The 27813-nt window shown below is 44.1% G+C and overlaps 1 protein-coding gene across 2 annotated transcripts in view; it reads left to right on the top strand.

Annotated features, from left to right (window-relative positions):
• Positions 1-355: 355 nt before the first annotated feature.
• tln1 (talin 1) overlaps positions 356-27813 on the top strand; it is a 68466-nt gene continuing 41008 nt past the window's right edge. For both annotated transcript variants that reach the window (XM_076757950.1, XM_076757949.1), the window contains exons 1-15: positions 356-577; positions 16128-16201; positions 21501-21663; positions 22363-22460; positions 22597-22726; positions 22857-23009; positions 23344-23486; positions 24115-24242; positions 24380-24440; positions 24738-24842; positions 25019-25174; positions 26360-26461; positions 26964-27040; positions 27365-27545; positions 27661-27774. In XM_076757950.1, the coding sequence (XP_076614065.1) occupies positions 21534-21663; positions 22363-22460; positions 22597-22726; positions 22857-23009; positions 23344-23486; positions 24115-24242; positions 24380-24440; positions 24738-24842; positions 25019-25174; positions 26360-26461; positions 26964-27040; positions 27365-27545; positions 27661-27774 (1578 nt within the window). In that variant the 5' untranslated portion in view covers positions 356-577; positions 16128-16201; positions 21501-21533. The remainder of the gene's footprint in view (positions 578-16127; positions 16202-21500; positions 21664-22362; positions 22461-22596; positions 22727-22856; positions 23010-23343; positions 23487-24114; positions 24243-24379; positions 24441-24737; positions 24843-25018; positions 25175-26359; positions 26462-26963; positions 27041-27364; positions 27546-27660; positions 27775-27813) is intronic.

Here is a 27813-nt window from a genome sequence, read left to right as displayed (position 1 = left end):
ATGCGGTCACCTGGCCAATGAACCTGACAGTATGTATGTATGTATGTATGTGATCATGAAAGAAGATTAGATTATGGAATTATTATTTTTGCTTTAATGACCTGCACACTCCCGCATCCAGTAATCGGGCTGTCTTTCATGGAACCGGTCAAACCTTGATTACAATCATATTCCTTTATTGTGTCCATTACAAAAATGCTGCTGCTGTCTTCTGCGCCCTCTGACATGTGTAATGTGCACTCTTCTGTTATTCTAAACCGCCTTGAGTTCATTCATTATAATCGTTAACATCTATCTTCCTGGTTGAGCACAAACATCCATGTTGGAGCAGCAGTACACTGAACCCTCCACATCAGTGCGACACCGCCCCACTGCAGGGCGACGCAGCCAGCCAGGGTGGAGTTAGAGCAGCAGCACTGCCGAGAGCGGATAGGGAGGGGAACCGAGGAAAAGTCGCTATCTGGCCTTTCCCCGTGCTGAAAAAAGTGCCTTCTGTCGGGGGAATTACTGAAATACCGTCATTAATTGTGGTTTTCGCAGGTCGCGGGGCCGCTGGCGGGAGAGGATCGACGCTCAGGTCAGACTCCATGTTCATAACTTTGAAAACTTTCCACCTTTCTAGCCAGAAGTCCTTGACGTCACCACCAACTCGATGTGGAAGCAAGAAAAAGTTGGTAAAAGTACGCAGACACGGGCCTGTTCATGAGCTGAAGCGGCAAAACCCGCCGTGTGTGTGTGTATGTGAAAAGCCAGCGGTTAGCTCACAGCGAGAGGAAAGAAGCCGAAAAAAGGCTTTTCCTCTCCGCCTCAGAGACTCCTGCCGCTCTGTCACCAGCAAACATGCAGCCCTGCGCTCCACCTTCAACAATAACTTATGGCGTCTGCCTTTGTTTTCTCGCACTTGAGCCTTGTGATATCTCTGTCAAAGTTCCGCATTTTCCAGTCGTTGTCGTGTAGGGACCACCTCTCCTCGGCGGCTGTTCCCTCTGCGTGTCCGCGGCCCTCGCGCTCCAGGCTGCGGGCTCTCTCACGGCCTCTTGCCGCTGCTCTCAGCCTGGAGCTCACAAAGCGGAGCGAAGGGCGCGTCGAGCGGCTCCCACACAGTGCGGAGACAAACACATCGCCTCCGGCCCTAAATTCTTTTACACCTCTGTGATGTGGTGCGGGACACAGCGGAGGCATCCGCACGCAGCCATGTTTCCTCTCATTCGTGAACTGCTGTCAGTAACAGACCGTGAGGCAGGTTTGTCCTGAAAACATGCCAGAAGTCCCCCTGAGCCTGACAGGGGACCGTTCAGAGATCAGGTGCTGCACACGACGTGACAGCCTGCATGCAGTGTGTGGACATCCCCACAGCATTTCAGTTCCTTTGCCACGGTTTTGAGGCATCTTAGTGTAATCGGGCTGTTTCAGGGTCATAGGTGATGGAGAGGTCTGAAGAACACTGCTGTGTCATCAGGTGTTTCATGGTGAGTCAAGTCCAAGTCTCAAATTCTGTCAGGAAGTGACAAGTCAGGTGTGTGAGTTAACGCGGTCATTAAGGTCTGATTTGTACTCACACGCAGCTGTTTGAACCTCTCTGGATGGGCAGAGTTTTATCTTGATCTTTACTCGTATTGTTTTTCTCATTTTGTTTATTTTGATCAGTTCTTGGTGACTCAGGTGTTCAGGATTTGACTCGCCACATGATCACTTGTTTTAATTCCACATTGTGACTTCATGCTCAGCACTTTTCTTTCTGTACCTGTCCGCCAGGTGTGCATTAGACAGCTCTCAGTCGGATGTATTCGCCAGCACAGTCATCTCCAGCTCTGTTTCTTGCATAATTCAGTCATTGTTTTCGCAAACTACGCTCAGTGATGATTACAGGCGTTGCGTATAATAATATGTTGATTCGGCTCTTGGTGGCTTTTAAACTGTGGACTTAATTCTCTGCTGGACAGAAGCGCAGAGGGACGTCTTGTATGAGACTGTTAGAAGACAAACTGAATGAACCCAAAGTGTGTTTCAGTGCTGAAATGATTCATTGATGGACCAAAAATGAGTCAACAACAAACGTGATCATGGATGAATCATTTCAGGCACTTCTGGAGAGGCTCCGTGGTGGTTTTGCTTCTTAACTTAAATGATGAAATGTTCAGAATGGATGTTGATTTATGGATTCTCAGCTCTGATATATGCATAATGTCACTGTCCAGTTTCATCGTTTCATCTGAAGCTCCGACTGCGCAAGAAAGTCGCCGTCGATTGGTTGCTGAGGTCTTCCTGTTTTTAAGTGTCCCCCTGTGTTGACATGCAGAGTGACCTTTTAAGACTGAGCCTTCAAGGGCAGCAGGAGGCTGGGCAGATCTTACCCAGAATGCATTGTCATCTTTGATTATTTCCTGTATCTGATGGGACATTTAGTGAGAGCGGTGCAAGTTATCAATCAAGCATTCGTCACTTCAGTCATGTCTGATGCTGCAGTGTGTATCGCTGAAGGTGCGCTCCTTCACACCTGACAGGCTAACATTCACACCCACCTCACACTGTGATTGGTCAGCGGTGCAGAGGCGAGCAAGGAGCCTGGGCTTCGAGCTTCTCTCTTCTACAAGCTGAAAATTTTGACAAAATCATCGTCTTTTTGTTCTTGTTGTTTTTAAATGCCAAAACTATTCTGTCTGCTATCAGCAACAGCTTTGTGTGGAGGCAATGGAGGCATGAAAGTCACAATATCTGCAAGGTCAAGGTCAGTTTCCGGGTTATTCATGGGGCAAACGAATGTGTGTGTGTGTGTGTGTGTGTGTAACGAAAGCAAAGTTATCTTAAGTCAAAGAAGTAAATAGAAGTGGATATCTAATCTTGGTAGCCTACTTTTTGAGCGGCGGTACTTAACAGATCCGTTTAGAAAGCAGAAAGTCTCTGCAGTGAAGTTAGTTTTAAGTTGGATACTTGACTAACACTCTGCATCCAGCAGCTTCTTCTCAGTCAGTTTCACTCAGTTTCAGTCAGTTGTGGTGGTGAGAGGTCGGTTAGCTCACCTCCAAGCCCTCGCTCTTAACCACGCAGGTTTCACTCAGGGACCATCCAAAAATGACTGTTATTTTCACTACCTTTGTGCTGACTTGCCCATAATTAAGATAAAAAAAATATACTGAATTGGTCTCATGTGGCACTGCTAATGTGTGATGAATTTATTTTTAGAGAAATATTTGAATAAAAAAACAGTGCAACTTTTCAGTAGTTTCCATGTCAGTGACTTCAAACTCCAGATTTTAGTGCTTCTTCTATTCATTCATTATGAATATTATCAGCAAAATATAGGCCTTTACCACCTTTGTCTGGAAAAAAGAAAGTGTTCTTTACACCTGTGCTGCTATCAGGCTAACATCCCCAAATAGACACAAGAAAGAAGTCAGTTTAAGGCCACAGGTTGACCAGATGTAGCCCTGCATGGAGAATAACAGCCCTCATTCACTTCAATGGAGCCGGTTCCTGCGCTGTCATAGCAGAGGATGCCGTTTTGCTGCAGAATTAAAGCAATATTGCTGCAATGCATTGCCGTCTAGCAGTTGGCCAATCAAAGACGTGCATGCACGCAGTCCTGCTGGATTACTTTGTCTCATGATCGCTGCATTTCTTCTGTTTTCCCCGCCATTGTCACGATGAAAGATAAAATAGTCGCTGCTGTGTTAACTCTCCAGAGTCCCGTCTGAAGATTTGAAACTGCTGTGCGGACTTCTTAATGGCACACTGCCTCATTAACAAACACATTCGAATATGTTTTATGGTTATTTAGTCAGGCTGTGTCATTCAGCTGGACCGCTAACCCACCAGCCACACATTTCCAGCCTGCAGAGTGAAAGCCGTGCTGGATAGGTGTCAGTGTGTTGTGTCATGGCCCACTCTCACACCACTTAAGGAAACCTGCCTTTCATTCCAGAGTGCTGCAGGGATCAGACTGTAGTGTTTTCACTCAGCCATATTTGGTCAAGACAACATGTGCTGCCACTCCTCCGGCACAAGAAATTATTTGTTTTAGGCTTCAGCCAATTCCCAAGCCTGTGTCAGATGCCTGGGGAGTTCAGTCAGAGCAGTGAGAACTCTCCACAGATAAAAGCAGCTGGCATTTAATGATCGGACGAAGCAGTTCAGAGAAATTGAACCCATTTTAGAAGAAGTTGGTGGCTTTGATGTTTGGCCTGATTATTTAACAGTGGAGGCGCTGCTGATTTCCAAGCTTAAATTAGAGGTTGTGAAACCATATGTGCCCTTCCTCATGAATATTTAGCTTTCTGTGAGTCCTGATGCTTCATTTGACCTGTCACTCACATCAGTGACACGCTTAAGAGCATTCTGGTTGATTTTATCCACACAGAAACTGGCTGTGGTGTGGAGAGCGGTAGAAAACCGGCATTTTCATTTCCCTTTCCAAACAGACGGGTCAATTGTGTTAAAGTAACAAGTGGTAGCTGCTTGTCTGCTTACATACAAGGCCGCAGTGTTCCAGTGGTGACTGTATTTGCCATCTTTATTAAAGCACCACAGACCGCTTTATATCATGGAGCTGCCGTTTCTAGTCAGTCAGCGCAAGGGAAGTAGAGAATGAGCTTCAGGAGGCCTGAGGGAGGGGAAGGCGCTTCCTGAGCTCAACTGCTGTTTACACACGAGCCCAAGGAAGTCCCTCCTGTCAACACTAACCACGACCAGTGTTCCTCCACTCACTCTGTTCCACACTGAATGTGTACAACAAGTCACACACTCCAACATGCATCCATCAAACTGAGGGCTGATTAACTGTGTCAATAAAATAAAGTGGGCTGAGGCTGAAGAATATGCTGGTTTAACAGTACAAGGGTGTAATTTGAACTGGGGCTGGGGCGACATCACTTTTCAGATCCTATTTTGGGGAGCGGGGGTGTTGGGAGGCAAGGCTCAGTATCCAGCCCTGCTCAGCAAGGTGTCTCCACAGCCCGGCGCTCAGCGGGCACGTCTGTCAAAGATGGAGGAAACGCTGTGCACCGCAGAATCGTTGTAGAGTCTGCTTTCCCTTCACACGTTGACAGAAAGTTGGGAGCTTCTTTGCCCTTGTGTGCGCTGTCGTACATGATAGAAATGTACACACTGACATGTTTATTCACTTTTTTTGTGGCCTAACGTACATCAGCCACTTCAAATAAAACTGCTTTATACATTTTTACACAATTAACCGCAGTAACATTTCTATTTTAGTCTTCGCGCTTCTGACTGTCACTTTTATGTGTGCCAGTGAGTATCATGAACACATCAAACTAAATATGAGCTCGTAGAGAATGTGTGAGGAGTTTGTGCTTTCATAAGATAGAAAATAGAAATTTCCATGTTCCAAAATAATTGCAGTTTTTGCCCAAAATTCTGAAACTCTAAATATATATAGTAGAATGACCAGCTTCATATCCGTGCTTTAATTGCCGTGTTTAAATCCATGAAACTGGATACAGGAAGTGGCATATATACTGCATATTCCCAACAGGACTTCCTTGGAGTTAAAAAGTGCCACAAATTGTAGATGAGATGTTATCTTTCCTCTGCCACAGTATTTCTCTGTCCTCACATTCCTCTGCTCCTCTGGGATTGGCTGCATTTAGTTCTTGTGTTGGCTGCCTGTGACATAAGGCTGAATACAGCCTCTCTTCTTCCTCTCTCCCTCTTTCTCTCCGTCTCTGTGTTCAGATGCTGGTATTCCAAAGGAATGCAGAGTTGAATTCCTCTGCAGGGCTGGAGGCAGCAGAGCAGCTTTACAGTCTGGGGTTCATGTTGCCCTGCTAAATATGTACCAGGACCTAATTTAAAGGATGCGGGAAGGAAAAAGTAGCAATACTAAAACCGTCAAAGGGATACTTACTTAATCCAGAGGTATAGTATTTAAGTTGAACACACAAGTCAGTTGAAACTGTACTTCAGCTCTTGACTGAATGTTTCCACCTCTAGATTGTACAGATTTGAGACCAGTAATGATATATCTGCACTGAAAGAATTGAATGGATCTCAACGCTATTCAAGAAACAGAAGAGGTTGTAGTGTATGTTCATACACATATGACGGACCACAAACTTATGATAATGAGCCTGTAGGTGTCCAAGAGACCAGGACCAGACCAGGATTAGAAAATAGAACAAAATTGAAGAAGTTGAAACCCAAAGGAGAACTGAGCGTCTCCATGAGTGAGCGGCGTGTAAACACAGCATCTATGAGCGTCTGCTCCGTATCTAATGCTGCAGCATTGGAAACTTTGCCATCGCGCATCAGGCTGTAACGAAACTAGTGCTGGTCATCCAACCCTGGCGGCAGTGTTTATACTCGGCCATAACAGAAACTAATGTCTTAGTAGCAGCTTGCATCACTTGTCTCTCACTCTGCATATTATGGATATGTTATCTTGAGGTGCTGTGGAGGACAAAACAGTACATTCCCTCATGTAGTCTTTGGAGACCTGGAGTATCCCTCTGTGAGAGACCCCATGTGGGTTCATGCATGCTATATGCTGCAGGAACAACTCAAGCTGCCAATTATGCCTCAGAAATTTGTCAGTTTTACAAAATAGCACGCTAATGTTAGCTAACCTTAGCTATTATGCATTATCAGCGGGTGGGCGTCTTGTGTCTTCATGTTGTTTCTCACTATTGAAGTCATTAAGCTGAATAATCTGAAGGAAAACAAGATTTCCGGTGCACAGCTCACGTTTTTTCACGGTGGCAGTAATGTTACCTGACGGTGCTGAAGGTGGACCTGATGAAGCAGCTGTGTGTGCTGAAGTCGCAGCAGCAGCTGTCAGTGTCCCACAGTCCTGAACTCCATCAGATCACCAAACATCACTCTCCGATCTAAAATGAGCGCCCGACACGACTGTGGCTTTGTTTACGATGCAGCTAACGTTAGCGTTTTCTGTGAGGAAGCTGCACTGCGTGTCCTGACAGGCTGAGTTTGAGCAATCTGCAGAAATACAGTAATACACCATGATGTCACATGGTGAAATCTAATGGAAAACTACTTTGTTCAGAGTGGCTTCATTTTCCTCTGAATTTCTGTGCTGAAAATCGTGCATTAACCTTGTGAACAGTCGTATGAATTTCATCAAAACTTGAACCTGAAGTTGCTCTTTAAGCTACATAATGTGGCGGCCTTTTAGAAATGGACATCCCCCCTTCCCAAAATAGGCACAGCAGGGTTGGTTGAGTTCTCTAAAGACGGCCCCACGTGATGGTGTTTTGGTCTCAGAAGTCGGCAGGTTGGACAGAAGAGACGAGCTCTCCCTCTGAGGAAACTGTCTCACGTTGCACAGAAAGCGCCGGCTCGACACTCGCAACAGTCTTAAATGCAAGAGGCTGCTGTGATAAACATGGGAACTGGTGATTGTGGTGAGATATGATGCATTTGTAGTGAATATAAATACTCACCTCAATGAATGTGTGGCCTTTGCGGTGTGATGTAGCGAAATGTATATTTCAGAAAAGTGTGAACATGCGTGTGTGCAGGTTAGTGTGATACGCTGTAGCAAACGCTGGAACATGACTTCCGCCTTATTGTGACCCACAGTCTGTCTTCACAGCGGAGTTTGACTCCTCACTGTAGGAAAAGCACAGGTGTTACTCATGCTATTAATGGTGGCTCTGTTCTGTTGTATGTGCGTCTATAAGTGGCCCAGTGCGCCATGACAGTGTGACAGCGAGCCAGCAGGAACAACACCAGCAGCTGGAAACTCAAGTCACAGCTTTTATTGTGCAGTTTTTAGGAGGTCGCCATCTTTTCAGGGATGTTCCTCTCTTAGTTGATGATGCCGCTGTACAGGTGACAGGTGACGTACCTCTCTCTGTTTTTAGTGGTAGAAGACAGACAGGAACGTGTTCATACAGTTGCTCTTTGTTGCGAGAGGAGCTACAACAAGCAATTGTTTTCATTAATGATTAATTTGCTTGTTATTTTCTTCATAGATTGATCATATGGCCTGTAAATTAAGGAGTGGAAAGCGCCTGAATTGACCTACTGTCATTGCATTTTGGACAGCCGGTTGAAGAAAACATATACCAAGAGCAGATCTGAATGAAACGAAGCAGGCCAGGTCCCTTCAAATGACAACTTCCTGCTTTTTTTTTTTTTTTTCCACAAAAGACATTCATTGATATTCAATTGCAGCTATGACAGTAGTAGTAGTGTCTTAAGCCATTTCAGCTGCTGCAGCACACTGTGTTAATGTGATGTCTTGGCGGCTTATGTCAGTATTAGCAGACCTACTGCTATGTAACACTAACAAGCTACATGTTCGTGTCTCACAAACAGATTCCACTTCCCAACAGCACTTCTCCTTTTGAAAGTGGTGCAGGCGACGGGTGGAACTGATCCCTGCAGACAGCTGATGCTAACACTGAGCGGTAGCTACGTTAGCGCAGCTTGCCTGATGCAGCCGGCCTTCAGCTCGTGTCCTGGCTCAAATGCAGACGTGCTGCAGCTTTGACATTAAAATGCATGTATGCACATTTCAAAGTACTCACATTGTTGGAGTTAATTGTTTCAGCCTTAGACTAAAGGCAAATGCTGCACTTCACTTTATTCATTCAAGTGAAAATAGTCCTCAGTACGGCCGAGCACAGAATGCAGTAGCTCCGTTTCCTTTTTGGCTGGACAGCAGCAAACCAGGCCAGCACTGTAAACTCAAAGTCTGCCTCCAGCTTCCTGATTGATGAGGTTGCACCAGTGTGTGCTCGAGGCTTTCCATTGGCCATTGCTCTTTCAAAATGAAAAGGCACGGAGAGTGATGGCAGCATGAATATCACGAGAAACGACAGATGTGTGATTGAACACGGCGCCGCCCTGTTTGCAGCAAGACAAGCCCAAACATTACGTAGAAGGAAAAACCATTGATGATGGTTTTTTGGACCGAACTCCTGCAGCTCGCACAGGACGGACTGCCCCTCGCAGTGGAGGATTTATCTGACTTTTATTGTTCACTGCTGCTATCAACATGGATCCCAGCACTGACATCAAAATCCTCTAAGAATAAAACAAGATGGAATGCAGGCGTTCACAGTGGGATGCTGTGGTTGCGATGTTGCTGTTGTTGACCGCTAAGCCGTGGAGATGAGCTTCCCTTTAGCTTGTTGTGACAGTGTCAGAGCAGGACAAACACAGCTGCGTCCAGCCGCAGTCACGGATGACTTAGTTTGATTCAGGTGTGTCAGGTAATAGTGTCAGTGCTTTCTCTTTGTGCCGCCATCATCAGCTTTAGATTGAGCAGCTGCAGCTGTGACATGTCTAATTTAGGTGTTGTAACAGCTGTTTATGAAACAGTCTGTGCAGTTATTATGGCCCCCAGCAGCAGCCTTTCTCACTATGGCAGCAATGACGCTTCCTTTTTTCTGTGGTGGCGGTGACGGCAGGGTGCAGATTGCAAAACGCACAAGAGCTGAAAATATTTGAGTAAATATGACGGCGCTTAGAAAAGGCAGAGACGGGCCGCGATGCAGGTTGCTTTATTTGTGCTGATCTCAGTGCAGGGCGAGCTGTGACTTTGACTCACGCAGCGCTGCAGCCGTGCAGGCAGCGGGGCTGGTTCAGGCCTCGATCACACAGGATGTTTGAGTGCGGCTGGGAGCAGAGATAGCCGAGTTCATTGGTTGCAGCGAGCTCTTCCTCCTCCGCGACACTGTGAACTCGTGGTCAACTCTTCCTCACCGCAGCTAGTTTTACTCGCGCTCTTCTGCTTTACTGTCAGCGCTTCTGTACTTTTAGTGAAAGCTTACGGGACGTTCTTTTTCATTTTAGCCATCTGCAACAGATGAGGATAAAAAAAAAAACCAATATGATATAAAATATTATCCAATCAGTCAACAGCGGAGGTCTGTGGAGCCACAGCCTGACACTGCTGCCATACTTGACAGTGATTTTATTAGGGGTCCAAGCAGCAGCGCTCGCTGCTGGACCCCTGCCCTGCTGTGTTTTTGTCCTCATCAGTCTTTCATCTTCTGTCTTAGTTTGCTCCAGTAAAAACTGTTTACACAGCAAAACCAGAAGACCAGAAGTCGACACATTGAGCAGTTGTGATGTTATTGGTTCTGTGAAGGCGTTTCCGCCTACCATGAGGCACATGAACTCTTTTTTTGAAAAGTGAGTGTGAAAATGCTTTTTCAAGTTGAGTTCATCAACCCTTTTTCATGCAGCACGTCAAAATGCACATTACCACACACTGATGGAAACAGCCTGTGACAGCTGTGTTGTCCTGATGCTCTACTGGTCTACATAACTGTAACAGTGAGGTCATGTATTCAGATTGGCTCTTGCTCCAAGCTGCGTGCAGCTTCCTGTTTCTGCCCATCTCTGCTGAGCTCCTGTGGTCTAAAGGTTGACATGCCATGTCTTGTGCTGTTTTTGCAATCTCCAAAGTCAGTCGAACACTGAGCAAGAGTTGAAAAGGTTGTTTTCCTGTTCGATGAACTGTCTGAGCTCCTCCCCCCTCCTCTCACCCCTCCTCTCACACTATACTGCATGCGTGTACGTGTGTGTATGTGTGTGTTTAAAAGTGTGCAAAGATTTCAGCTCCACAGGTGCTAGGCGCTAAACTCTGACAGCCTTTACATTTTACATTACATTAACATAAATCAGCATCTTCGGCAAAGCCTCGTGCTCCTCACAGTGGAGAAGGAGTTTCAGTATGACTTGATGTCTTTGAGCTGCGAGAGGATTTTCAGTGATGAGTGCTACGAATACTATCATGTGTTCTAAGCACCCCGTGCTCATTATGTCCTATTGTGTCCTTGGCTAAAATTGTAATTATGACAAGTTCTACATTCATTTTTGGAATTTATGGCATGTACTCCTGGGTTGCCTGGAATAATATGATTTCAGTACACTTCCATGTACACCAGCTGCAAAATAGCTGCATCATTGACAGGTATCAACAGCCAGGCTTCAACCTGTCAAATAGAATTACGGAAAACAAATAATCCAAGTGATGTTTGAAGTGTGAAAAGTGTTGGTGGGTGGAGGTGGATCTGAGAAGTCTTCCTCACTCTCGTAGGACAGCAGCTGTAGTCACCTTGGATTCACAGCACCTCAGTTTATTCAAGTTGTCCTTAATGTCAAAATGTCCATAGAAACTTGTCACACTGCCTCTTTTTCCTGTCTGGAGTGGGCATTTTTGCCAAAGGTTGTCTGTGGATATGAATGTGAGTATGACTGTTTGTGTGTCAGCACATTGATGGACAGATGACCAGTCCAGAGTGACCCTCCCTGTCGCTCTGGCTCCCGCCCCCTGCAGCCCAGCTCGGGGTAAGCTGTGGCGACACTGAAAAATATCTTGTTATGATGTGAAAATGATCTCGTAAGAACAAGAAGTTTCTTGTTTTAACGAGAAGCTGAGCACATTCGTTTCTGTTGTGGTGGCAGCAGTTCACTGCTGCAGCGTGAGCCAGCGTCGACTCTGCGCTGCCAAAGAGTGTTTATGAGGTGAAAGAGGCATCACTCTGAAACACGACACAACCGCAAGTGGACTAAGTGGATGCGAGTGTTTCTGCAGCTCCAGCAGTTAGTTATGCTGAATGTCTGCTCTCTGGAGGATCACGTCACGTCAGTTTGAGACATGTTCTGAACTTTTATCCATAGCAGTTCAATAATTTAGGACGATCAACTGTATAGTTTTTATCCAGGACGTCACATGCCACATTAAGGAGGTTACAGCTGTTTTTTCAGTGTGTCAGATATTAAATCAACATTTCGGTCAATGAACGCATCAGAACAGTATTAAAAGACTGACATTTTAAAACTGGATCACCACTTCTACATCATAACCCATGTCTCTGCTGTCCGTCCATACACTCAGCACGTTCTTCCATGTGTCACTGGTGTGGACGGCTCTTTACAGGATGAAGTGTCAGGTAGAATTTAGACCAAGGCTGCAACTATTGATTATTTTCACGATCAATTCATCTGTGAATTAATGTCTCAATTGATAAATTGATTGTTGGTCTATAAAATGTCAGTCTAGCACAGATGGCTTGGTTTGTCCAACCTATACTCCACAACCTACATACATGAAGTTTATTATCACACCAGACGTTCAATCGTATAAAAATCTGTCAAAATAAAACAGTTGTCTTTTTAATCGACTCAAGATTGTAATGTACACATTGTTTTTGTGACTTATTTAATCCACTTTGTCAGATTTCAAACCTTTCCTATAGTGACTCAGTGGTATTTAAACTCTGAGCTGGATGCTCTTTTATTACGTCTTCTACAGTTTTTTTGTAGCGCATTGCTTATGTTGTACTCAACAGACTGATTGGTAAAGTGTCTTTCTGGCTTACGTTGCAGTTTATCTGACCAGCTCAGTGTGTGCATCCTGCCAAGAGGTGTCAAAGATGTGCATGTGGCCGTCATGGAGGCAGTGCAGGGGTCACACTTCGTACCTTGTCCTTGACAGTTTTGGTGCTGCAGGGTATTTTGGTTGTGCCTGAATGAAACACATATGAAACATAGATTTATGATGCTTGTTTTAGTCAGAGCAGCAGGGGCCACGAGCAGTTAAACACGTTCTTTTGTTTTAAAACTTCTTTGTACCTGACATGAACGCACCTCCTAAAATCGGTCACTGTATTTATTTAGATTTGTACAGTGAACTGAAAAGGTTGTTTTTAACATAAACTGTTCCAAGCTTCAGTCGTTGGCTGATGTTTGCAATAGAGCCTGGATCTGCAGGAGGGTTTAGAGTGTCACAGAGTGAGTTTATCAGCACCAGAGAGCTGTTGTGAAAGTAGAGGTTGTTGTTGTTCTGACATAATATGATAAGTTATTGTCATATTGCTCTGGTTGTTGGTGGACAGTTCCACCCACGGTTAAAAAAAGAGTGTGGTCAGGCCTGACGGACGTGAGATAGAGGCTGAAATGTACAGTATCTGCCTGTGGAGATAGACAGGATGTGTGGCCTCAGGATGACAGTTGACTGCTGTCACCTCATAGTGATGGTAAGTAGCTGGCCTTGGCACTTTAATCCAAAGCGCTTCACGAGGTTTTTTACTGCGCAAGGCGTCCACTATCAGGAATGAACGGACGACAGGGGGGCCTGGACATTAGTTCCACATCATGGACACCTTAATGGACATTATCCTGCTCATATGGTCACTTGTCAAAGAATAAAATTAAGAGCATTAATTTGTATTGTAATGCATTTTGTGGTTATAAAGTTTTTCACGAGCCATAGCTCAGTTTCTGTGGTAACACCTGAGAGTTTGACTAATATCTGTAACAGTCACTAACATCTCAGAAGGTTGTTATGTGATGAAAGTGTTGTTGACTACAAACAGGATGAACATGTGACCTTTCTACTGAACTTGGAACGCCCTGGGGGAATTTCCTCAAATTTGGCACAAACATTCACTTGGACTCAAAGATGAACTGATTAGACTTTGGTGGTCAAAGTTCGCTGTGACCTCACAAAACACATTTTGACCAGAACTCAACAATTCAAATGACTGATGACACAACTTCACACAAATGTCTCATAGGATGAAGTGAAGCGATGATGTTTTATATCCATAAGGTCAAAGGTCAACTTCACTGTGACATCATAATCTGCAGCAACACTCTTCTGCCCATTATTCAACACTGTGACTCAGGAGCAGAAGGGGAGATTGTGACCATATGTCCCATTTGGTCAGATTGGATTGAATTGGTGACACTAATCTTGGGCATCCAGCTTCAAACTGTGCTGATTGTAGAGATCCTCTGTGCTGCTGGGATGAAGACATGTGTGCAGCATCCACGTCCTACAGTTTGAAGCATTCTAATCCACCACCAGCTCATTGGTTCTGCTGATATTGATATTCAGGTGATTGTTGTTGCACCATGTGATGAAGCTCTCTGTCAGTCCTCTGTCCTCCTCTGGAAAAACAGTCTGTAAGTGAAGACAGCATGTCCTCCAGTCTTTGCTAGATATGTTATGTAAGTCTGGACAGACTTGGATGTTACGGCATCTGGACTGGTTGGAGGATGCAGTAATTCTAGTTCTGTGTTGATCTCATCTTTTCGTCTTGTGGCGTTCCTCCCTTTTCAGTTCATGTTCTCTGTCTTCAGCTGCGTCTCACTCGTCACAGTTGCTCTCCAGGTAGGCTACAGGAAATGTTGGTCAATCATTGTTATAATTAGATGTTAGCTTGTTAATATGCTGCAACAAATTGCGAGAGCCTTTGACTGTGTGTCTCTGTTGCTATGGTTACTCATTTTAGATACAGCCTGTGACTGCAAACAGACAGTCGCACTGGAACTGCTTAGTAGGCGTCCATTATCAGGAATTAATGGACACCAGACCATGGTGTGTGTGTGTGTGTGTTTCTGTCTGTCTGTCTGTCTGTCTAAACTGATTGTGATTGGCTGCTGTGGACTTAAGTTCACTGTTTCAGTAACAGCAGTAATTACTGTAGTGACTCAGCACTTCCTCTTCCAGTCAGGGTGGAGCGGGAAGCCTCTGCAGCACATTTTCTGAAATCTCCAGACTTTGTGTTTTGAAACAGGATTATCTCTGACTTTGACTTGATGCTAATCAAACTGGAGAAGCGGAAGGTCGAGGTAGCCTCGGCTTTTTGGTCCTCGGTTTGCTTTAAATAGTAGTAATGTAGACAGCCGCTGAATATGCAGGAGGTTCTGAATGGGGATGCTGTGGTGGCACTGGTGACAGACAGAACCCGGCGAGCTACAGATGAGTCGCCTCTCTCCTGAAGCCAAACAAACTGACCTCACATTCACTGCAGACAGGATACTCTGCTCCCAGATGAATCAGAGCTGGGAGTATACAGATGGCTGAAATGCCCTTTTATGGTGTTGAAGGGCTTTTTAAAACAGGATATGACATCAGGACCCCCCCACCCCCCAAACACACACACTCCAAACTAAAATAGCTTAATAGCTGTTTGAATGCAGATGTTATTTCATCTATGATGAGAGTCACCAAACAAAATAGTGAGCAGAGCAGCTTGAAGCCTGCTGTGTGTCAGCGTGCCGTGCTGAATGACAGCAGCCTGAGAGCCCAGCGTGTTCAGCCAAATGCCTGAAGTCAGCTCAAACATGTTGCTGCAGAGAAATTCCAGAGTCAGCCAGTAAAATATTTGTGAGGCCTGACTTCAGATGATTTGGACTTATAGCAGAGGCCCTGAACTGGAGTGTTTGGTTGAGAGTTGGGAGAGTTCTTTGCTTTTTTTGTGGACAAATGCCGTTTTTTCTGAACTTTTATTTATGGACTTTCTAAACAGATGACAGATAAGTAATGGCAGCTCAAGCTTCAGTGCAGATTTGTCGAGACAAAACAGAAGAAAGCCATGTTCAAAGGATTTTGTTAGAGATTTTGTTTAAAATTGATTAAATGTGCTTTTTTGGCAGTTCTACACACGATGAACCACACAATCAAAGTGAAGCAGATTTACAAATGTGTCAAACCCACAGAAATGAATCTCTCATTTACATAAATATTCAGATGGTTTGCTATGATGCTCCAGATTGAGCTGAGCTGTTTGCTTTGAAGTCCCCCTGAGGTGAATTTAGTGTTTTGGATGTGATTTAGAATCACACACACCTGTGAGCACTGTCATCAGTGAGCTTTAGAGGTGCTGGGCGGTGGATTCCATTACCTTTAGTCAGAGCCGGGCTAGCTGTTTCCATCTGTTTCCAGTCTTTGTGCTAAGCTAGGCTAATCATGGCTCTACCGTCATATTTACTGTTCAGCTGTAATGGCAACATTGACCTTCTGATGAAATCTTACCAAGAAAGTGAAGTGTCATTAAAAACGTTATAAAACAGACAGTCCCGCTCCTTGATTCTGATTGGCTGAGCCATGTTGTAAAATGCTCTATAAACACACCACTGTGACTGCAATTGCATGTTGCTTTATTGAACCGCTCCTCTGAGGGACAAACATGAATTTTGCATTTCATTTCAAGATCTAAGTCATTCTTACAGTGCTGAACAGGACATGTCCCAGTCTCCATGCTGTCTCCATGCTGCTCGAATCCTGAGATTGTGTCCGGTTATTGTGTTTTGGTCCTGAAGATGTAAGAGCGTGTGTCCTGTCAGTCAAACCTGTTGCCTGAGTAAAACTCTTTGTAATCTAGTCTGTGTTTCCTTTTCCTCAGCCAAAGAGAAGAAAGCCAGAGTTCATCATCTGACAGGGCAGGAGGGCTGTCACTAAAACACTGGTTTACATCAGGTATTTACTCCACTCACCTTCTGTCTCGTCCAAATCACTCAAGTGGATACTGATGAACTCGAAGTGAGAGCAGACAGCACAATCAGCAGTTTATCTGAGGTGAAGCCAACCTGTAGTTTAACAGGAAACTGCACTCTCTGATATCTTCAGACAGATCTCACTCCTCCGTGTGACTCGTGGTTCAGCTCGTTTTATCATCGCTGAACTACGATAATGAATGTATTGTTGTGGATCTTGTGTCAGTCTTTAAAAAGCAGAGTGTGTTCCAGGAAAGGGCAGTTTCCCTCCTTGTTTTCTAGTTAAGTCTATTTTTATCTGGACAATACTACATACTACAATATCCAGCATTTGATCGCTGTATCCTGAGGTCTGATTTCCCCCCCCCCATGCTACACACCCCGGCTACATCCGAATGTCATCAAGGAGTCAGAAAAAGAGGGAGGAGCTGACAGTAACAGCGCCAGCAGGATGTGAGGCTGAGGGTGTCAGGGCGTCTGTGTTGTGACGCTGCGAGCTCCGATGCCAACACACGCCATGTTTTCTGTCTGCACGCCGTCTCTCCACAGCTGAGATATCATCTCCAAACAGCTTTAAAAAGAAACATGCTCACTCTGTTTCCTTGGCAGAATGTCCCTGTTATGCAGTGCCTCACTCAGTAGTTTGGAATGCTCGCAGCCTGAAATGCACCTGGTTTTAGATTGTAGTAATTGTTAAAAACCCACAGATGATTAGTGTTATCGTTATCAAACTCTGCACTTCCCCTCAGCCGTATGGAGCTGTGGAACATTATTTTAGCTCGTTGTCTGGTTTTATGACCCTCAGCACTGCTGTTTGCTTCAGTCTCAGAGCTCTCATCAACATGCTTACCAGCAGCAGACAGCTGTGTGCTGTAAAAACCCTCAGTGTACTAAGGCCTACTCACTGCTTCTGCTGATGCTGAGCTTCATGTGGTTGTTGTACCGTGTGACGAAGATCTCTATGTCCTTCAGTTTTCCTTTGAAGATATTAAAAGTCTTCAGTGTACATATTGTAATAAGAGTGTGGACACTGGTCAGTCACTCCAGTTTGTTTATCTTTCTCAGTGTGCTGAAGTTAAAGAATGAATGAATTATTGATACTTCCTCTCATGTTATTCGATGCGTCTGACAGTTCAGACTGGACCGCCTGTGCAGTAAACATCTGTGGCATTCCCTGAAATTCACTGCAGTCATTTATCTGTTTGAATCGCTGTGGCAGATGCAAACCGCTGAAAATCCTCTGAAGGTCGTTCATGCTCTTTTGTTAATGAGCTGCGTGTAGAAATGCGATGTGCTTTTTTCCTGTCAGAGTACGTTTGAGCACTGTGCTACTGCAGGTGATCTTCTAGCCGAGCAGAGGATTTAACAGACATCTAACCATGGAGCAAACATTAACCTTTGAACCTCATTCATATGAGCTTTATGTCTATGCTATATGTTAATTAATATAGAATATTTGTGCTATAGTTTTGTATTTTTATTTGTATGTCTGCGAATGCAACCTGGTTCAGAATCTTGACTTAAAAATAGCATCAGCACAACAAGTTATTATTGTTATATTATTCTAAGTATCATTAGCAGAAATGAAAAGCACTCATTATGAAGCAGAACACTTCCTGCCAGTGTCATATCAGTGTGTACTGTAGTATTTGATTATTATTATCAATGTATTAAGCTACATTGAAATGTTGCAGCTGTTCAAGTGGAGCTAATTTAACTTTTTAACTACTGTTGTATAAGTCAACCTATAGCAATATGTCATATTTCCCCTAACGTTATTTCAACTTAACATAACTTTCATATGTAAAAAAAACATGCAAAGATACTAACAACTATGAGTGTCAGATAAATGGAGTGAATTATTGTATTTCCCTCTATCGTGTAGAAGTAGCATGCGATGGAAATCCTCATGTAAAGTATAAGTAAGTGAGCGATAGTTGAATACAGTTGTTGAGTAAATGGAATTGGGAGTAGTTTGTGTACAGCGTCAGTTCGGGTGCGTACACAGCGAGCAGACAGCAGAATGAGGAAACAGGGTGTGTGCTGTGCCCGTCTTTTCCATCACCGCCTCGGTTTCCAGTGCGGTCATTCTGAGACCAGAGTCAGTTTTTTAAGCTGTGACAGTCTGTGTACAGTGATGCAGAGGTTTGACAGGCAGACATCATGGCTGTTTAGGGGTCAGCCATAGTTTGAAATGTGTTAACCACTACGCACTTAAATTATGACATTACTGCTACATCATGGATCAGACTAATGCAGTAGGTTCACTGAGCGCCAGGATGGACGTCTGGTTTTTATACGTATCAACTTGCAGATTATATAAACGTGTAGTTTGACTTAGTTTCCTCTCTGAACCGAGTTTCTCACAGTCATCTGGTTTCTTGTCAGTTTAAATATAACGGTGTTCCTCATTTCAAACCCTCTAAACTGAGAAATGAAAGAAATCATATAGAAACAGCCTCAGCCAAGATGAGTTTGTTACAAGATAGTGTTGTGATGTACTTCCCTTTAGTGAACTTCTTCAAACACAATGACCGAATGATTTTCATTGGTTTGAGATTGCTCAGTGGTCATGGAGATGGATTCGCTTTCATGAAAGCATAAAAGCTCTTATGAAGCTCACACAGTGAATTCACTGATTCAGGGGGTGATTTAGGGCTTTTTGCCCTCGAGTTCTGCACCTCTGACTGTTGTGGAAGTGTGTTAGACATTAAAGGTAAAGCTTAACGTGGTCTGAAACCCACTCTGAGACCTGCTGAACCTTTATTCTGGTTGTGACCATACAAACACACACAGGACAATGTGATCTCACTGTTTTTTTTTTCACATCTAGACCACATTGGACAAGGTCCAGATCAAAACCACTATACTTAAACTGTCAAATCTGCTCTACATTTTTCCAGAGAAGCCTTTTTTGTATTTATAAAATGCAAAAAAACAAGTGAGATTTAACTGTTTTTTTTTTTTTCAACATCTAGACCACATGGGATGAGGTCCAGATCGAAAACCACTGAATGTAGACCAGTCCAATCTGGACTAGATTATCCCAGAGAAGCCAGAGATTGTTTTAAACGGCCTTTGTCAGTCTTCGGACCTCACACCTGCCTGCAGACATGATCCTCATTGCCCCATTATGCAAAGAGTTTAAACTGTAGGCCTGCAGAGCGCAGTAGCCTTATCAGTGGTCACACTGTGCATCGTGTCTCCGAGCTGCAGGTCTTCTGCCTGAATCTGCCTGCCTGCAGTTGTGATTGGTGTCCTGCATTCTGCCTGCTGACAGTGTAAACTCTGCCTTTTAATGCTACTTTTTGAATGTGTGTGTCTCTCTCAGTTCCTCATCCTCTCACTGTCACTTTTGCCAGAAAGTACTGCAACACATTTTGGTCACTTTCCAAATATAATTACTGCTATTACTATAGTTTCTAAAACCTCCATATGTAAGTCCGTCGTTGCTTTTGTCTCGCTTTCCTTCCATCTTACTGGCTGTCTCTCTTACATTCTGTCCATTTCTGTCTTACTTTCCTGACTTCTTTCCTTGTTTTTTATTCTTTCTTTCTTTCTCCTCTTTTCCCTGTTGCTGCATTTGTCACTCATAGTCATGCATAGCTGCCATCCTGTCCCTATTGTTCTTGATCTGTCGTTTTACTTTTCCTTTCTACTTCCCCTTTCCTTATAATTACACCCCTCCCCCCATTGGTGTGTTAGAAATATTGATACCAGGTAATATCTAAAGTAGCCTGTTATTACTGTTTAGATGGAGTATTTTTTCAGAAACAATACACATATCTACCAGGTTTATTCTTAACCTCCAATAATGTATTTATTGCTTACTTAATACTTAAAAGTCTATTTGTTGAGTTAAGTTAAGGCGAAGGCTTGCTCCGCTCAAGTAAAGAGACAATGGTAATTACTCAGTCCTGCCTCCTCCTCCTGGACAACAAGGACGCAGTGGTGGACCCGGCCTGGTCTCTAAAACACCTATCTCCCAGTCAGCCAACCCCATCAGTTCCAGTGACAGCAAGAGAGCAGAAATCCTCCAGCTGCAGCTTTAACACTCATCATTGTAACTATCATGTACTGTTCTGTGGAAAGTGATGGGGCTGATGCCAGTGAGGCTACGGCTCATCCTCAGATGATAGCCATTATACCAGGCATCTCCAAACTATTCCACAAAGGGCCGAGTGGCTGAAGGTTTTCTTTCCAACCAAGCAGCAGCACACCAGACTTGACTCATTTCATCAGCTGATCTCAGTCTTCAGAGAGCTGATTGGTCAGACTTCGTGCTCTTGATTGGTTGGAGGAAAAACCTGCAGCCACACGGCCCTTTGTGGAATAGTTTGGCGATGCCTGCATTATACAGTACCTTGGTATCAAAGCTGTGCTGGTACGCTCTGCACAGTATTTCCTCTCTGCGGTACATTTAAACATGTTGGAGAGTCAAGCAGAAGAGATCTACAGTTACATATGCAAGAAAATCACTCCAGCAGATTTACTGACATTATGATAAATGCATTTCCTCAAATAGGATAAAGGTTTCAGGAATCTGGAGCTGTGTGTAGAAGAGTCTTTAGCTTCTCTGGTATAATCCAGTCCAGATTTGACAAACCTAGTTATAGTGGTTTTTGAAAGAGATCTGGGCCAGTGTCATCTAGATGTGAAAAAGAGTGTCATCTCCCTTTTTTTGCATTTTCACAAATAGAATAAAGGTTTCACAGATTTGAAAGTGGCTTTCAGACTGTGTTAAGGCTTTCCATAAAATGTCTAACACATGGAAGGCTGGTGGAGCTTTGACCGTCACCAGAAGCACATTGATAGCCTTAGACAGAATCACTGTGTGGGTTCCTGTTTTGTAGCTGAGCTAGCAGCTCTGCCACGAGAGCCTTGCTCACTGTGTGTGGGAGTGTTACTACAGAGCCAGAGCCATGCCATTCATGAGGGTTCATGTTACTGTTTGGTAGCCCTTCATATCCGTTAAGGTCCCAATATGGCACAGTTATCAGCTGGCCCTGGGGTTGTACTCACTGCCACTGCAGACCAATAAAAGCTGTCATGTTCACCATTTTTCCCACTGGTCCTTATTAAGTTTGCAACCAGCAACTATTTGTAAGGGACATAAACTGGAGCTACAGTTAGCCAGCGGCCGCCACAGTCAAGGCATCTACATACTACATACGAGTTTGGAGTCAGTCTCGTGTGCTAACAACTGCTGATGTTCTTGACACATTGCCTGTGGTATTACAATGGATTTGTCTTGATGAATCACTTCATTGGGCATCATGCAGGTGTGAGTTGGGTGGAGGAGCAGAGCAGCAATCATGGTGGCCCTGTCACTAAAGATCGGCGTGGGGAACGTGGTGAAGACCATGCAGTTTGAGCCCTCCACCATGGTGTACGATGCCTGCCGTATCATCAGGGAGAGAGTTCCTGAGGCACAGCTCGGCCAGCGTGAGTTCTCTTTCTCTCAGCCTCACACACACACACACACACACACACAAACCTTTCCAATTCCATTTGTGGAAGTGTGAGTAAAACATTAGAGTGTTGAATTAGTACAAAGCAACCCTGGGACCATGGAGTGGAATGCGGCGCAGACTGAGTAGCAGCAGATGAATTGTGGCCTTGCTGCCTTTGTCTAGTTGATTATAGGCTCTGCAGTTGAAAACATTGCTGTAAACTGAGAATAGCCCTCTGCTCCACAGATACATCAGCTGGTGCTTGCAGAGTTATGCCTTAATTACGTAAGCTATTTCAACAGCAGGTCTCTGCATTGCTTGTTCCAACCTGTAAGTCGTTTTGCATTTAGAAAGACAAAGAGCTGAAGTCTGCATCTCTGACTTTGCCTAATTCAGCAGCTTCTGTTAACTGTAGCAGTCAGTGGTCTGGTTCTCCTGTCTTACCCTTAAGAGACAAGTGGTCACATTTTGAAATGTGTAACATGATATGTTAATGGCAGATGTATGTGTTGAGCCAGCGACCCACTGACCCGATGAACAGGAACAGGAAAGCTAGTGCACATATTTGAACAGTTACATCCAGCACGAGCACTGGAGGCAATAATAGCTCCATAGTGGAGAAATATCCACATGCTCGTGTATGCCAAGAAACACACTGTGACTCACTCTGTATTTCTGCTTCCTCCTGCAGCCAATGACTATGGGCTGTTTCTGTCTGATGAAGACCCAAAGAAAGGCATCTGGCTCGAGGCAGGAAAGGCTCTGGACTACTACATGTTGAGGAACGGAGTGAGTCACTCGCACACACTGTCTAAAGGTTTTAGACGTTGGAGAACCTTGTCTGGAGGTTTCAGAGTATCGTGGATAATCAAGCCTGACCGACCTGTAACACAGAGCTCCTGACTTTGTCTCCTCTGTCTGTCAGGACACTCTGGAGTACAAGAAGAAGCAGAGGCCTCTGAAGATCCGCATGCTGGACGGCACAGTGAAGACCGTCATGGTGGACGACTCCAAGATTGTCAGTGACATGCTCATGACCATCTGTGCTAGAATAGGTCAGCTCTGTCACACACACCGCTCACACTTCACCTGGACACCTCTGATCTAAGTAATCCTCAGCTCGCACTTATCCTGCAGTGTAAAATTGAAAGTAAATGTAATAACTTCAGTCTGTGTGTGTGTCAGGCATCACAAACTATGATGAGTACTCGCTGGTGCGAGACTTTGGTGAGGAGAAGAAGGAGGAGACCACAGGCACCCTGAAAAGAGACAAGACTCTTCTGAGAGATGACAAGAAGATGGAGAAGCTGAAGCAGAAGCTGCACACAGATGATGAGTGTATGACAAGCACAAGCCCGCACACTCACTGTCTTTAACACACTGACTGCACGCTATAACAGAGTGACACTGCTCTGAAACTGAAGGCCAGAGTGTTCACACAGACGGTAATGAGCTGTTAGGGAGATTATTCTCATTTACAATGAGAGTAAAGCTAACATAGAAGCTGTATTGATTGTGTATGGCCAGCAAACACAGCTGCCCAACAAATAGCACAGCCTGCAGCACTGATCCACCATCTTTAACCACTTTTCTGTCAGTGCGTTTTACAAAGAGTACAGGACCAGTATTAGCTGCTCCCACGTCACTTTATGGGGTTGGTGTTTTTCCTCAGTGAACTGGTTGGACCACGGCAGGACGTTGAGAGAGCAGGGTGTAGAGGAGACAGAGATGTTGCTGCTGAGGAGGAAGTTCTTCTACTCAGACCAGAACGTGGACTCCAGAGACCCCGTCCAGCTCAACCTGCTCTACGTACAGGTACACAAACTACTCACATAGACCTGATAACTGGTCTTTCTATGTTCACCGGCATACTTCACTTTCCTTCACTCTTTGTTCTCCTGGATTGACCATGTGTTCTCCCAGCCATCAAAAGGTTTTTTTAAAAATCAGCATTAATTAATCAGGTGGCCTCCTCATTTGCTAATCGCCAGATTAAATTCGACATTCACAATTAATACCTTTTCTCAAATTTCTCTTATTTGGCAGGTGGATATAGACATGATGTAATTTAGCTTCTGTAGATTTTTCATCAAATAAAAGCTGTCATGAATACACCAGGATAAATGAAATGTGGCCTTAAACAGTATCTGTGACAGAACGAGAGAGGGGACCTCAAGTTTCAAACCTGCAACCCTTCAGCTCAGTATTAACTCAACACAGATGAGAACGATTCACTGTGATGTTATCTGAAAGTAATGCACACCCTCCAGCCAATCAGAATCAAGTATTCCACAGGTCAGTTGATTGAGCTGATCAGGTTGTTTTTGTTCTCAGAAAAGTAGTTTTCAGTTGTTCTCCTGATTGATGCTGGATGATGATCTGTGTGTGTGTGTGTGTGTGTGTGTGTGTGTGTGTGTGTGTGTGTGTGTGTGTGTCTGCACAGGCCCGTGATGACATTCTGAATGGATCTCATCCAGTCTCCTTCGACAAGGCCTGTGAATTTGCCGGCTATCAGTGTCAGATTCAGTTTGGAGACCACAACGAGTCCAAACACAAGCCTGGATTTTTAGAGTGAGTGCTGCGCTCATATTCATATTCACTGTGTTCTTTTGGTTACGTCCATTTTTATCTGACGCTTGTGTTTTGAGTTGGCTTGTTGAAATGGTCCTGAGGCTTGTTTGATTTGAGTTGAACTCTTTCCTCCTCAGTTTAAAGGAGTTCCTTCCCAAAGAGTACATCAAGCACAAAGGAGAGAAAAAGATCTTCCAGGTAAGAAGTGGACCATGTGGAGGCACAGGAGCCTATAGGAGTATGCACACAGTACCAAATTAAAGAGGCCAGCTAATCATGAATTAAACACAGAGCAGACATGTCACCTGGATGGTGCAACAGTCCTACTGAAAACAGCATATACTGTGATATGTATGGACATTTATGATGCTACTTAATGCTTGTGTTGCCCTGCATATCACAAAACTAAGAGATGACTAATATTTGGGTTTGCTTACAACTCTACTGAATTCCTGAGTTGATCTCCTCCTCTGATTGTTCCTCATGTTTCTGCAGGCACACAAAAACTGTCAGAACATGACAGAGATCGAGGCCAAAGTCAGCTACGTGAAGCTGGCCAGGTCTCTGAAAACCTACGGAGTGTCGTTCTTTCTGGTCAAGGTGAGATGAAAGTTGAATGATATCACTAAGAAAATGATGATCAGTGAAGGAAGTGAGACCACTGGAGCACATCAAAGTGCAATTCTTATGTGCCAGACCTCGGCTTCTTCAAGTGTTTTCACGTCGCTGGTTCATTTCCAGTAAGGATGTTCTGACTCTCCTCAAACTCCCCGCAGGAGAAAATGAAGGGCAAGAACAAACTGGTGCCTCGTCTGCTCGGCATCACCAAGGAGAGCGTGATGAGGGTGGATGAGAAGACCAAGGAGGTGATCCAGGAGTGGAACCTGACCAACATCAAACGCTGGGCTGCCTCACCCAAGAGCTTCACCCTGGTGAGTTCATGGAAAGACAGAACATGTCATTGACAGCGTTTCTGAAGTGAATAAATGACAGGATGGATGTGATTCTTGCATTAACTTTGACTGAATGGCTCAACATGTGTGGTCGTTAGAGAGATATAACATTTTTCCTCTAAAGTCCTTCCTGTGGTATCTGCTGTTGGTTATGGAGCTGTCTGTCCTTGTTCATGCTCACCTTGAATCTGTTTGACTGAAGAATAAAAAACCAAATCAGAACTCAGACCTACATGTTAACAGTTAGATCAAGACTATTATAAAAATAGGTTAAAAAGTTTTAAGGATGAAAAGATTTTTGTGTTTAAACAACAATCAATCAAAACAATCCATGTTGTAACCTGCCTCTCCCCCAGACCCCGGTCAGCCCACAGCCCTCAGAAGAATCATGGCTGAATGGATCACTGTTCCATACTGCTCTACTGCATTTAATATTTTTTGTTATTATTTATTTATTTCCCAAAGTTGCCAAAATACATTTGCCTTTATCTGGCATTCTGTATTCATTTGATTGGATAAAGTGACTCGAGTAATTCTACGCAATCGATGGACTCTCCTGGCTGCTGTTTCCATCATGGTCAATGGTTCAAATCCACGAGGAGACTTGATGTTCTTAACTTTAATGAGCTATATTTATATCTGCCACCTTGGGTTTATAGTGTAATACCAAATGAAATGTTAATGTAAATGTTAGAGTCAGGGAGAGGACAAGTCTGTGAGGACACTTGAAGTATTATATAATGAATTTGCAAACAGACTAGCAATAAATGCTGACACAGCTAGGAAATGAATAAAGCCTTGCTCAGTAAGCAGTAACTTCACAAAGTCAGCTGATGGATCTTTTCACTATATTAATACAAAATACTTTTTTTTTTAATGAATGTGCAGATGTTTGTTAAACTACTGTTTGAAGGAGAACCTTGATATTTCCCATTTACTAACCTGGATGTGAGGATAAGATGCGAGAGATGAAACGAGGAGACGTTTAAGATCAAATAGAAGCACCCAGTGCAATCTGACCTCATGTGTTCTTTGTCTTTGCATTTTAAGCGAGAAAGATATGCAGCTAGACTCAAACCAGGGATGTTGTTGGTCATCATTGACATCTTAACCACCCGTGTATGTTAATCTTTTAACCATGTTTGCTCTTCGTTCTGCCTTCAGGACTTTGGAGATTACCAGGATGGTTACTATTCTGTGCAGACCACTGAGGGAGAGCAGATAGCTCAGCTTATTGCTGGCTACATCGACATCATCCTCAAAAAGGTAACAGTGGGACTGACATTATATAACACAGTGGCTAAATGTATTCGCTTAAGGGACACTGACGTAATTTGGAAAAAAAAATGAGAGAAAAAGTTTACTTTAAGATATTCTTTGTCTGCTGCACGTGGCATGAGGCAGATTTCTTGTTATAACAACCTGAACATTAAGCTGCGTAACCCATAAGCAAGGACAGATGCTTTACTCAGCTTCTGTTCACTGATTTTGATCTCCAGCACAAATAGACGCTTGCTCAATACCACCATCAATCTTAGATAGCACAGGCATTATGGAGTCTGTTGATACAACATTAAGCCTTTTGGATATCCAGATTTTGTAAATGAAATGAAGATGCTCACTCTTCATCTTGTCTCATTAATGTATTGCTCATGATATTATGAAGATTATTATGATGGCGTCTTCCTGCTGAGAACTATTGTCTATTGTATCTACTGTTTACTCTAAAATGACTTTTTGGTCACTGCTGATGTCATTACTCTCTTAGAAAAAGAGCAAAGACCACTTTGGCCTGGAGGGAGATGAAGAGTCAACCATGCTGGAGGACTCTGTGTCACCCAAAAAGTAAGTGTGTGTGTTACTGATAAAGCATACTGTGATTAATTCATAATTAATCATTTGGTTACCAGTAAATAGTGTACTTTTTAGTAGTTTTAAGCATATTCATCAATCTCTTTAAACAGTGCCCCTCCCCCACTGTCTAGTTGTTATAATCTAGAGAGACACAGAGTTGGTAAAAATGCTAATTTACCGTGCGCTCACAGCAGTCAGCAGCAGAGGCTGCCTCCATTCCCCAGTCTCCTCGGGGTTACCTCAGGAAGGTATAATGCTAAATAATTTAGCGTCTAAGTAATTTTTCTCTTCCTCTTCTATCTAACAACACTACAGGTCCACGGTGCTGCAGCAGCAGTTCAACAAGGTGGGCAAGGTGGAGACGGGCTCAGTGGCCCTGCCAGCCATCATGCGTTCAGGAGCCGGGGGCCCAGAGAGCTTCCAGATGGGCTCCATGCCTCAGGCCAAGCAGCACATCACCAGTGGACAGATGCACCGAGGACACATGCCTCCACTGGTAAAAAGACTTTAACTGGCAGAATGTGACACAAATCAGCTGTGATGGCAAAATATTTATGGTATAAAGTATAAAACAATAGGTGATATTATAACAGAACTCTATGTGTCCGCAGACTTCAGCTCAGCAAGCTCTGACTGGAACCATCAACTCCAGCATGCAGGCTGTCCAGGCTGCCCAGGCCTCTCTGGATGACTTTGATACTCTGCCTCCTCTGGGAACAGATGCTGTGAGATTAAATCTGCTTTTTTTCTGAGTCCAAGTGGAT

The sequence above is a fragment of the Chaetodon auriga genome, chromosome 19 (assembly GCF_051107435.1).
Source record: "Chaetodon auriga isolate fChaAug3 chromosome 19, fChaAug3.hap1, whole genome shotgun sequence".
Classification (NCBI taxonomy): domain Eukaryota; kingdom Metazoa; phylum Chordata; class Actinopteri; order Chaetodontiformes; family Chaetodontidae; genus Chaetodon; species Chaetodon auriga.
The sequence above is the reverse complement of the archived record's forward strand: the minus strand, read 5'-3'. Positions and strand labels throughout refer to the sequence as shown.